General features: G+C 55.0%; 1 protein-coding gene across 1 annotated transcript in view; it reads left to right on the plus strand.

Annotated features, from left to right (window-relative positions):
• The first annotated feature begins 4212 nt into the window (after positions 1 to 4212).
• CSNK1G1 (casein kinase 1 gamma 1) overlaps positions 4213 to 12077 on the plus strand; it is a 46887-nt gene continuing 39022 nt past the window's right edge. Inside the window, exons 1-3 of the mRNA XM_084268085.1 lie at positions 4213 to 4613; positions 7991 to 8031; positions 9412 to 9481. Coding sequence (XP_084124211.1) covers positions 4436 to 4613; positions 7991 to 8031; positions 9412 to 9481 — 289 coding nt within the window. The 5' untranslated portion in view covers positions 4213 to 4435. The remainder of the gene's footprint in view (positions 4614 to 7990; positions 8032 to 9411; positions 9482 to 12077) is intronic.

Genomic DNA, 12077 nt, shown 5'->3' on the forward strand with positions numbered 1-12077 from the left:
GAGATCACAGAGCTCCAACCCCCCCTGCCACAGGCAGGGTCACCCAACCTCCAGGCCTGGATCTAAACAAGGTGGCCCAGGGCCCCAGCCAACCTGGCCTTGAACACCCCCAGGGACGGGGCACCCACCCCATCTCTGGGCAGCCTGTTCCAGCCCCTCACCACTCTCTCTGTAAGATCTTCCCCCTAATATCTAATCTAAACTTTCCTTCCTTTAGTTTTAATCCATTCCCCCTTGTTCTGCCATTGTCTATCCTTTTAAAAAGTTGAATCCCCTCCTGCTTATAAGCTCCCTTCAGGTACTGGAAGGCTGCAATGAGGTCCCCCCACAGCCTTCTCTTCTCCAGGCTGAACCAGCCCAGCTCCCTCAGCCTCTCTCCATAGGGGAGCTGCTCCAGCCCTCTGAGCATCTCCGTGGCTCCTCTGCCCCCTCTCCACCAGTCCCACATCTTTCCTGTACTGGGGCCCCAGCTCTGGACACAGGACTCCAGCTGGGGCCTCCCGAGGGCAGAGCAGAGAGGGACAATCCCCTCCCTGTCCCTGCTGCCACCCCTGTCCTGATGGAGAAAAAGACTTGGACAGCTCTTGTTCTTCTCTTGGAAGGGTCTCCAGAGTGTCTCAAGCAGGTCAAAGAAATCTTCACCACAAGGGAAGCGAGCTGTTTCCCTTTGAAGGGGAGGGATAAGGATCTCTTTGGCTTCCTCACACCAGTCTCTTGTCCTGCTATCAAACCGAAGGGCTTCACGAGGGAAACTGGGTGTCTGTGAGCACCCTCTGTGCCACAGTGAGTGCCTGGTAGGCAGTAAAGCTTCCTTGGTGCTGGGATCACTTCAGCATGCCCTGGCAGCCGGCCTGGAGCTCTAGTGCTGCATTTTCAGTGGTGGAGGCGAGGCCGTGGCTCACATCTCGGGCCTTCCGAGGTTGGAAGGGTGCAGGGCACAGGGCTGGGGTGGGTTCTTCCTCGAGCTACCTCTGCTTTAAGTCATTTCCTTTCAAGCTGTTCGTTAAATAACCGTTCCCCTGTCTCCAGCCACACTGCAGAGGGCTGGGCCGGGCCACCACGAGTTGAGATGGTCCTCAGGCAGCTTTGGTTTGGTGCAGGTGACGCTGGGCAGCGTCTTGCTGAGTGGGTGGGGAGGAGAATCGTTACGAAGAAGTTTGGGTGGTGGCAGGAAATAGTCCCAGTGTTCTGAGCCAGGCTTTAAACATTAACACAGCCGACTTCAAGTTACAGGCTGGTCTTGGTTCTCCTGGAGCTCCTCTTCGGAAGCCAAGCGCTCTGATAGCCCTCAGACGCCGTGTGCCGTGCCGCGGTTACCGCTGCCGCCTGGAGCGGGTGGCAGCGGCAGGTGGTTGTGTGGGGGGTCATTGTGCCACCAGTTGGGATCTGCTCATCAGAAAGAGTCATCAAACGCTTGGTTGACTTACCCATCACTGGTCTGAGCCTCTGTTTGCAGGAGGCTCTCGGCCTCCTCGGAGAGAGGATGTTTGGTGTTCACAGGCTGTCAGGCACGACCTTTCCCTCCTTCTCCCTGGGGAGGCCTTATCCAGATGGGGAACGGGGAGGGATGGAGGCGGAGCAGCTCGTAGCTGCTGATGTCTCACTTCACTAGCCAGGCAGCGTCTGGTGGAGCTCCGTGCTTGGTCTGCCTGAGGAACAGAGTTGCTTCTCCCACCTTAGATGGCATTAAGTGTCAAACCAGGATGTTCAATCTGAACCTTGACGCCTGGAGCTTGGGGGTTTGTTCAGCCTGGAGAAGAGGAGGCTGAGGGGAGACCTCATGGGGTCTGTGGCTTCCTGCTGAGGGGAGCGAAGGGGCAGCGCCGATCTCTCTCCTCTCTTTGGGGACCAGGGACAGAACCTCAGGAAATGGTGTGAAGCTGCCAGGGGAGGTTCAGGCTGGGTGTCAGGAGGAGGTTCTGTGCTGTGAGGGGGGGGTCAGGTGCTGGCACAGGCTCCCCAGGGAAGGGGTCACAGCCCCGAGCTGGGCTGAGGGCAAGAAGCGCCTGGGCGATGCCCTCAGTGCCAGCTCTGACTTGGCTGGGCTGTGTGGAGCTGGGAGTTGGGCTCCTCCAACCTCAGGAGATCCTGGGATTCTGTGATTTGACCACTCCAGTGATCCAGTGTGAGTTTGTGTCCTGGGAAAGGTCCTGTGCTGAGATGTTTGTCTTCACTGGACTCCACCTGCAGAACAGGGCCTCCTGGGTCTGTACAGCTCCTGGGTCCTGTCCTTTCAGGCTGGTTTGTGAGCACAGAGGAGCCACTTACCCTGCTTGGGCTGAGAAGGATCTATTTCTTGTCCTCTTCTGGCACAGTCAGCAGACTGATGCTCCTGAGATACCCCAGCATACTGTCAGGAGTGGTCTGGAGTTGTCTGCTGGTGGGGTTATGGTGGTGACAAGCATGGACACGTGGGAGGAAGGTGTTAATTCAGTTTCTCAGGGAGAATCCTTGGGCTTCTCTTTGCCAGCCATCAGTGTGGGCTGCTGGAGAAGATCTTATCCCTTGAGTTCCTCACCCACTTCTAGGAAAACTTCTCTTTTTCAAAACCCTCTTGGTTTTGCTGGGGTTTGGTGATGAAATCATGGAAGATGACAACATCAGTAGCACAAGTTGTGTTTTACTTCAGCTTTCAGGAGATGTCTACCTTTAAATAACATGATCTGGCTTTGGTTACAAACTTTTTACTCTATGGTGGTAGTTTGGGTCAGCTGGTATATCTGGAGCCAGCTTTAAAGCTGGGAACTAAGTAGAGTTTGATGTTTTAGTGTGCTTCAAGATCTTCTCCCAACACCTCTCACTTGCCCCTCTCTGGTTTCTGGGTGGCTTTTCTCTTATATTTTAGGGATGCTTGAAGTGAGAAGAACACGAACTCTATACTGCTCTGCTTTAAAGACGGAGTGTGATCTCCTCATGGTTTCCAGCTGATGTGCTGGTGTAATTAAAATTGCTCTTGTTAGTGTGTGTGGTGTGGGTCCTGATAGCTCCGATGGGAAGCGGTGGCTGGGCAGCACTTTGGGTCCAGGCTTGTTTAACATTTTCATCGACAACCTTGATGAGGGAATTGCATCCACCCTCAGCATCCACCCTCAGCAAGTACCCGCTGAGCCAGAGCTGGGAGGAGTGGCTGACACGCAGGACACTGCGCTGCCATCCAGAGAGACCTGGCCGGGCTGGAGAGCTGGGCAGGGAGAAACCAGATGGGGTTTGGTAAAAGCAAGTGGAGAGTCTGGCACCTGGGAAGGAATAACTGCTGGAATCAGTACAGGCTGGGGGTGACCTGCTGGAGAGGAGCTCTGTGGAGAAGGACCTGGGGGTGCTGGTAGATGACAGGGTAGCCATGAGCCAGCAGTGTGCCCTGGGGGCTGAGAGAGGCAATGGGATCCTGGGGGGCATCAGGAGGAGTGTGGCCAGCAGGTCACAGGAGGGGATCCTCCCCCTCTACTCTGCCTTGGTCAGGCCCCACCTGTAATGTTGTGTCCAGTTCTGTGCTCCCTGGGATAAAAAAGCCAGGGATCTCCTGGAGAGAGTCCAGAGGAGGCTATGGAGGTCACAGAATCATAGGGGTTAGAAGGGACCTCGAGAGATCATCAGGTCCAACCCCCAAATGATTAAAGGCCTGGAGCATCTCCCCTACAAGAAAAGGCTGAGTGAGCTGGGGCTGTTCAGCCTGGAGAAAAGAAGCCTGAGAGGGGATCTGATCAATGGTTATCAATATTTGAAGTGTGGTACACAGGGGGATATGGTCAGCCTCTTCTCAGTGTCTGTGGGGACAGGACAAGGGGCGATGGCCTCTAGTTGGAGCACAGGGAGTTACACACCAATCTGGGGAAGAACTTCTTCCCGGTAAGAGTGAGGGAGCCCAGGGGGTGTGGAGTCTCCATCTCTGGAGATACTCCAGCCCCGTCTGGACACCGACCTGTGTGACCTGTCCTAGGGAGCTGCTTTGGCAGGGGGTTGGACCTCATGAGCTCTTGAGGTCCCTTCCCCCCCTGTGGTTCTGTGATTCTGGGATCTGTTTGCAGCATTGGGGCTTTTTGTCAGAACAGTGTTTAGAAAAGGGTGAAGTTCCCATGTAGCTGTTACTTTCCATGAGGCCAGGACGGGTCTGGCCGTTGGCCCCGCGGTGCATCTCTTACTCAGTGTTTTAAATTAGTGATTGTTTTAATTCATGCTTCCTTTTTCTTTCCCCTAGGTAAGAAACCAAAAGCAACCTGCCTTTACTGAGTTCTCAAGAACATCATCGACTCCCTTGGTACATTATCAAGATGCATTAGGAAACTGGATACGGTGCCAAAAGAACTCCACGTGTTTCCATGACTCTCTGGAACCCTGACTCAGATACTTTGGGATAGATAGTTCTGTTCTGAGGAGAAGAGCTTGTACTCCCCATTCCTTTCTGCCAGCTTGCTGGCGGAGATATTTCACTAAGATCATGGACCATCCTAATAGGGAAAAGGATGAAAGGCAGCGGACGACGAAAGGAATGCCGGGAAGGAGCGGGCACGGCTCGCGACCAAGCTCATCGGCGTCTTCCGGCGTCCTTATGGTGGGCCCCAACTTCAGAGTGGGGAAGAAGATTGGGTGTGGGAACTTCGGAGAGCTCAGGCTAGGTAAGAGGCGCCCGTTTCGGTGGGCTGCGCTCTGCAGATGAGCGGTTTGGCACCGGGGTCTGGGCTACAGACACGTACAGTTCCCCCGGCTCGAGCGCCGCGTGCGCTTGTCTCGTCTCCCAGGCGTGGAGCTGGCTCACCAGAGGCCTCTGACTCAGGAGGCGTTAACTGTTAGCACTGGGTTTATTTGCATAAAGTCCAAGTGAGCACGCTGGAGAGGCCAGAGATGCAAATTTGGAACAATCCCAACAACAGAGACTGTTCTCAGCGCCAATGTCTTGCCTGAGGTGAAAAAAAAATCATCTTCTGAAGCTCCTGGGCTGCTCAGTCTTGCTCTGGGCTTCTGGTTTGGAAGCCGTGGCGCCCTCTTAAAGTAACAGCCAAGATGCTCTCCCAGCACTTGGACACATCTCTATGCAGCATCCCTCAGCGTGCCCTCGTTTGGGCCCCATCACCCACCCCTTGGCCACATCTCTATTCAGCATCCCTCAGCGTGCCCTCATTTGGGCCCCATCACCCACCCCTTGGCCACATCTCTATTCAGCATCCCTCAGCGTGGCCTCGTTTGGGCCCCATCACCCAGCCCTTGGTCTCTCCCATGGGCTTTGACTCTGGTGAAGAGCGGTGTGTGCCGACTGGCCATCTGGCTACTGCCTTTCCGCCACTCAACCGGCCCGGCAGCCCCTGAGCTTTCGTGGTCTGTTGGTCTTCAGACCAGATGTCTTGCAGCTGGTTGCCCAGACAGATGGCTGTGTGAACGCATCGTTTGTTTTGGGTGACCTCAGAGCCCAGTGAGCTGCAGCCCAGAGCACTGGGCTCTGTAGTCATCCCAGTCAAAACCATAGCTGTGTCTGAAATGAGCAGGGGGAAGCGGCCGTTGGTTTTAATTACGTGCCCACTGCGCTAATGAACTCGGGGATGCTGAGGACAGGTTGGCTGACAGGAATACCCCTTTCCCCAAACTTGTGTTTAGAGTTGGAATGAAAATCATTTGCATGTCAGGCAATGATAAATAAACTGATCAGGGAAGTCACTTCGGGTAGCCAAGAGGTTCTCACTCACGTAGGTTCATGCTGAGGGTTGGTTATTGCATCTCTGGGATGAACTCACCAGCTTGCTTGTGCTCTTCATGAATGGGTGGTCTTGCTTTCAGCAGCACATTGGAGAAGTTTTCATTGACCCTCAGGAGCAGCGATAACGCTCCGAAGGTGGTGAGGAACCACAAGCTCCCCCCATCCTGGATGGAGCTTAACTGGCAGCTGAAGGTGCATCGTGGGCTGGTTGTTTGGGGAGGAGATGCCATGTTTGTGCAGAAGCCATGTTCTGTGAGCGCTGGGCTCGCTGCTTAGGGCTGATCATGCTGTGGATGCAGAGAGCCCCAGGGATGTTCCTTTGATATCTGGGAAGCACGTGGAGCAGCGCGGTTGGATTCGGGCTGGTGGATGAGCTGAAATGGGGAGGGGGATGCAGAACCCGGCGTCTGACCCAGAGCGATGGGGTGAAGCGGGGTTGCTTGGATGCTCTTTCTCCAGCCAGGCTGCAGATGGGGTGGTGTGTGGCAGTGTTGGTTTCAGAAGGAAACTGAACTTCCCAGCCAGGGGCATGATGAGCTGTCGCTCAGTGGAAGTGTGGCTTGTGCTGTAGCAGTGGTGAGCATTGAATGTCAGCACTCTGTAAAACCACGGGCTCTGGGGGCGGGGAGGCTGCCCTTCTCCATGGTTATGGTGGAACTGGACGAGGTCAGAAAGGTAGCAGAGATGTCAGAGTGATGGAACAGACCATAGAACCTCAGGCTGGTTCATGTGGGAAGAGCCCCTCCTGCCATGGGCAGGGACACACCCCCCAGCCCAGGGTGCCCCAAGCCCCATCCAACCCAGTCTTGAGCCCTGCCAGGGATCCCGGGGCAGCCCCAGCTTCTCCAGGCACCCTGTGCCAGGGCCTCCTCCCTCCCCAGGAAAGATTTCTGCCTCCCAGCCCCTCTCCATCCCCCTCCTGCAGCTGAAGGCTGTTACCCTGGTCCTGGCCCTCCCTGCCCTGGGCACCAGCCCCTCTCCAGCTCTCCTGGAGCCCCTTGAGGGCTGGGAAGGGGCTCAGAGCTCTCCCCAGAAGCAGCCTTCTCTTCTGGCTGAGCCAGCCCAGCTCTCCCAGCCTGGCTCCAGAGCTGAGGGGCTCCAGCCCTCACACCATTTCCATGGCCTCCTTGGGAGTTGATCCAAGAGCTCAGTGTCCCTCCTTGTCCAGGGGACCCCCAAGCTGGAGGCAGCACTGCCGGTGGGGTCTGTGTCCCACAGCAGAGCAGAGGGGCGGAATCCCCCTTTCCCAGCCCTGCCAGTCCCACTGCTGGGGGTGCAGCCCAGGACACGGGGGGTTTTCGGGGCTCCCAGCGCAGGGTCACGGGGAGTTTCCATGCTCAGCAAGGTACAGGAGTCCCTGAGCACCCTTCTCTAGGAACATTTGCTGTCAGCCCAAGGAGGTGGGGGGGGGTGGTGTGTGGGGGGGGATGGTGATCACTCCTGTTTCCTGGCAGAGGAGCTGGAGGATGTTGAGCGATACACTAACTGGCAGCGTCACCGCGCACGGAGAGATGCTCCCTGATGCGTGTGGCTGCGTGTGTCTGCCAGGGATCGCTGCAGGGGCCGAGGGCTCCCTTCAGACAGGCTCCTAGGGGAAGGCTTCACCTCCAGCTGCTGTACCAGACGTTCCAGCCCCAGCTCAGTGCACGGAGCCGCAGTGCCGGCAGCTGGCTGCGTGCCTGCCCGGCTGCGCCCATCCTGGGCTCTTTGCTGGTACCACATTAGTCCCTATGCGGTGTTTTGGGCTCCTGAGAAGGGGAGTTGTCCTTTTAACATGGGTTTTTCACCAGCTGAGGGTTATTGGTCTTACTAGATGGTAAGGATCACCTCGTCCTGCCCTGCACCATGGTGTTTGTCAGTGCTGGAGAAGATAAAAGCCGTGTGTGGGTACAAAGGTTGGTTTCATGCACCTCCACGGTAGATCCTTTCAACATGATTAAGGTAGTGAAGCTCCCTCCAGATCATAGGATTAAATCATTCCACTTCCAGCAGATCCCAGATGCTTCTGAACAAAATGATGCCCTGACTCATCACTTCTGGGGGGGGGTAACAAACCCAAATGGGTCAGGGGTGCCCCTCAAACACCCTCATCACACCTGAGTGCTGCTGGAACGTGCGGTTACCTTGTGCAGAAGGGCAGACACCCCGTGGCTGGTGGGTTTTGAGGCTTAGACTTTGGGAAAGGCAGGAACATCAGTGGGAAGAGGCAGCTTTGTCCCATCAGCGATGCTCTCTCTGCGTTGTCTCTCCAGCTGGAAGTGGTGGATGGGGAACTAAAAGGTGTTGTTTCTTTTCTCTTTGCAGGTAAAAATCTCTACACCAACGAATATGTAGCGATCAAACTGGTAAGTGGAAGATTTGGGGGGTGTTAAATGATTTATATTTAAGGCTAAAAAGTCGGACAAAGCCCTGACTCTCTCACTTGAGGCCACACTCACCCTCAGCTCAGAGAAATTATCTTAAACTAAGGTAGATTCTTGAGAAAGGGAAGAAAAAACCCAACCCTGAGCCCACCCCCTGTCGCCTTTGGTACTGTCTTACACTGGTGGGAGCTGAGTCCCATTCTCCAGGCTGCCTGCTGGCTCCCAGTGACTGGCACTGCTTGTGTATCTGCCACCTCTTCCTGCTCCCTGGGTTGAGCCTTGTCCATCCAGGACTCTGTTGGTTCTCCGGATCCATATCTCACTCCAGATGGAGTGTTGTCGGAGCGTTTGGCTCATCATCTCCGTAGCCTCCTCTGGACTGTCTCCAGGAGATCCCTGTCCTTTTTATACCAGGGAGCACAGAACTGGGCACAGCTTAGGTGACAGGCCTGTTGATATTTGCCTGCAGCACAGGTTCTGCCTCCAGAATGTTTCTCACTCCTGGTTTCACTGTGTTTGGCTCTGTGACCTCTGAAGCTTTCAAACAGCAGAAAGCTGAGGAGCGACTGAGAGCCAATGGAGGGGATGGCTCAGGCAAGTGCTAACCTCCTTGGCCAGAAGTTGAATCCCCAAATTTCTGTAAAAAAATCCTTCTTCTGACTTAAAAAGAGAGTCTAACCTTTTCAGAACTGCAGACTAGTGACCCATGAGAACGCTGTGGGCAGCCACAACCTGCAGAGTGAACCCGCGACTCGATCGCTCCCAGCTTTGACTTTCCTCCAAACAACACCCAGGGTCATTCCTCAAGGACCAGGAGCTTTGTGGAACTTGAATTGGGTTCTTCAACTTCCTTGCTGTGGATGAGCTTTGTATTTAAATGAGGAAGTTTTCCCACCTCCAGAGCGCATGTCACAAGTCGGGCTGCTTTTAATTCTCACCTTGTTTCACTGAATCACAGAACTGGGGAGGCTGGAAGGGACCACAAGAGGTCACAGAATCCCAGACTGGTCTGGGTTGGAAGGGACCCCAAGGATCACAGAGCTCCAACCCCCTGCCACAGGCAGGGCCACCAACCTCCAGGCCTGGAGCTACACAAGGTTGCCCAGGGCCCCATCCAACCTGGCCTTGAACACCCCCAGGGATGGGGCACCCACCCCCTCTCTGGGCAGCCTGTTTCAGCCCCTCACCACTCTCTCTGGAAAGAACTTCCCCCCAATATCTCATCTGCACCATGCTGTCTGTAGTTAGACTCTGCCTCCAGGCCGTTTCCTCTCGCGCAGTCCCAGGTCTCCACGTGTAGGGCACAGCTCTCCTTGGTCAAACTGATTCTAATCAACCTTTCTCTTTTCTCCCCTGCTTCAGGAACCCATCAAATCGCGGGCGCCACAGCTTCACCTCGAGTACAGGTTCTACAAACAGCTCGGGAGTGCAGGTAAGTACCCCTGCCCAGACCTTATGGGAACCTCCCATTTCATCACAAAGCGTCACCATCCTGATTGTTGGGGATTCTGCCTCCAGCTTCCCAATCCAAGCAAATTCTTTTAGCCTCACCTAAGGTTGGGAAGAGGTTCGGTCAGAATGACATCCTAATGGTACCTGGGGGGTTATGGGAGGTGGGAGTTATTGGGAGCTGGGCTGGTTCAGCCTGGAGAAGAGAAGGCTGTGGGGGGACCTCATTGCAGCCTCCCAGTCCCTGAAGGGAGCAGAGACACAGGAGGGGAATGAGCTTGTTAAAGGGCAGACAGGGGCAGGACAAGGGGGATGGGGTGAAGCTGAAGGAAGGTTTAAATTAGGGGGAAATTCTTACAGAGAGAGAGTGGTGAGGGGCTGGAAGGGGCTGCCCAGAGAGGGGGTGGGTGCCCCATCCCTGGGGGTGCTCAAGGCCAGGTTGGATGGGGCTCTGGGCAGCCTTGTGTAGCTCCAGGCCTGGAGATTGGTGTCCCTGCCTGTGGCAGGGAGTTGGAGCTCTGTGGTCCTTGGGGTCCCTTCCAACTCATGCCATTCTATGATTCTATAGGGACCTTGATGCTGTTGGTTGTTGGGTTTGTGAGGATTGCCTGAGGTGGGAAACAGCTGCCTGAGCATCATTGTAAACACATCAGGACCTTGATGGGGGTAGGGGGGGGGTGGGGGGGGCAGTTACATACATACAGGATGACAGATTTCAGAAAGGGGAGGAAATGTCTTAGCAGCAAGGGAGAGGTGTAGGAAGCCTCAAGCTTTGCTAATTAAAACCTGGAGTGCTGTTTTCATGGATATTTCCTGAGTCCTGAGAGAGTCCAAAAGCCCCTGGGCTCGGGTACTTCTGTGTGAGTCCACAGCAGGTGTGGGAAGATTGTCAGGACAAGCCCAGGGTGGTTTGGATTCTGTCTGTCTGTCTTCTGGCAAGTTGTCTGTTTTTCCTACTTCTGGGCTTGAACTCCTGTCTAGCAGTGTTTGGCTTTTCCTGCTGGGAATTTGTGGTTGGTCCTTAACCCTGGCGAGACGGGCGCTGCTCTCCCACGGGCACGACTACCCATGTGAGCATCTCTCTCCAAAGCAAAGATCTCAGCTCCTTCTGTGCCCTGACCATACACTGGCCTCGAGTCTCACAAGGTTCCCAATGTTAATTTATTTCACCTTTTCTTCTAATTTGATTTCTCTCCCTGGATGGGCCTGACTTCTGCTTGCAGAGGATGCACTCTTCAGCTGATAGATACTCATACCTGATATACACCCCTGAGCAGTGGTCCTGCATCGGTCCTTTTGGCCTTGGTCCAATCATTTTTCCATTAGTTTTCCTTAGTTCCATGTGGCACATCCCCTGGAGACCAGGTGCTCTTGCACTCCATGTTTTGCACCTTCTTTGCTCCTCCCAGATAGTAAAATCTGGGAGCCAAGGAAGTTGTCCCTATCGGGAATACTGGTGCCGGTGGTGTTTCTGGAGAGGGCTTGTCTACTAAAATAAGGTGCACATAGAGTCACATACTGGTTTGGGCTGGAAGGGATCTCAAAGCCCATCCAGTCCCACCCCCTGCCATAGGCAGGGACACCTCTCCCCAGCCCAGGCTACTCCAGGCCCCATCCAATCTGGCCTCAAACACCTCCAGGGAGGGGGCAGCCACCTCCCTGGGCACCCTGTGCCAGGGCCTCACCACCCTCAGAGGGAAGAATTCTTCCTAATATCCCATCTAAATCTCCCCCTTCTAATTTAAACCACACCCCCTCATCCTGTCACTCCAGACCCTTCTAAAAAGTCCCTCCCCAGCTTTCCTGGAGCCCCCTAAGGGACTGGGAGGTGCTGTAAGATCTCCTCAGAGCCTTCTCTTCTCCAGGCTGAACCAGTCCAGCTCTCCCAGCCTGGTTTCACAGGAGAGGGGTGCCAGCCCCTGATCATCTTCATGGCCTTCTCTGGCCCCATTCCAACAGCTCCATGTCCTTTTATATTGGGGACTCCAGAGCACAGCACCCCAGTTGGGATCTCAAGAGAGCAAAGCATAGGGGCAGAGTCTCTGAGGGCCACGCTCTGTCTGCTGCAGCCCAGGACGTGGTTGCTCTTCTGTTGTCACCTCATGGGCTTTGTGTCTGGTGGTGGCATCCTGCCACACACAAGTCTGAAGGGTTAACGTTGTCCTGTAATGCCAGCTACCACCTCCAGCACTTCACCCACACAGGGCATTTCTGCCCTGTCTGACACTAATGGAGGTATTCCTGGATGTGCTGCCATCAGACATGGAGACCTTGCCTTCCAAATCTCTCTTCCTGGGGAGACTGACTGTCATCTCCAGCCTTTTTGCTGGTGTTTCTCAGGAGGCTGCTGAGGAGCCTCATGAACCGCCTCTCGCGTGGTCCCTCGAGCATCGCAGACCCAGCTCCCATCATCTGCCCAGTGCCATTAGCAGCTCTCACACTGCAGTTCTGCTGCAACAACTGGAGATAGACCAGGAGCTCGGGAGGAGGATGTGAGCCACATCTCTGGTTTCTCCATGGAACTTGGAACCAGAACACAATAAATGTTGGTGGAGTCAGACTGCCGGGATCAGGGAGCC

The sequence above is a fragment of the Gallinula chloropus genome, assembly GCF_964237585.1.
Source record: "Gallinula chloropus genome assembly, chromosome: 9".
Lineage (NCBI taxonomy): Eukaryota > Metazoa > Chordata > Aves > Gruiformes > Rallidae > Gallinula > Gallinula chloropus.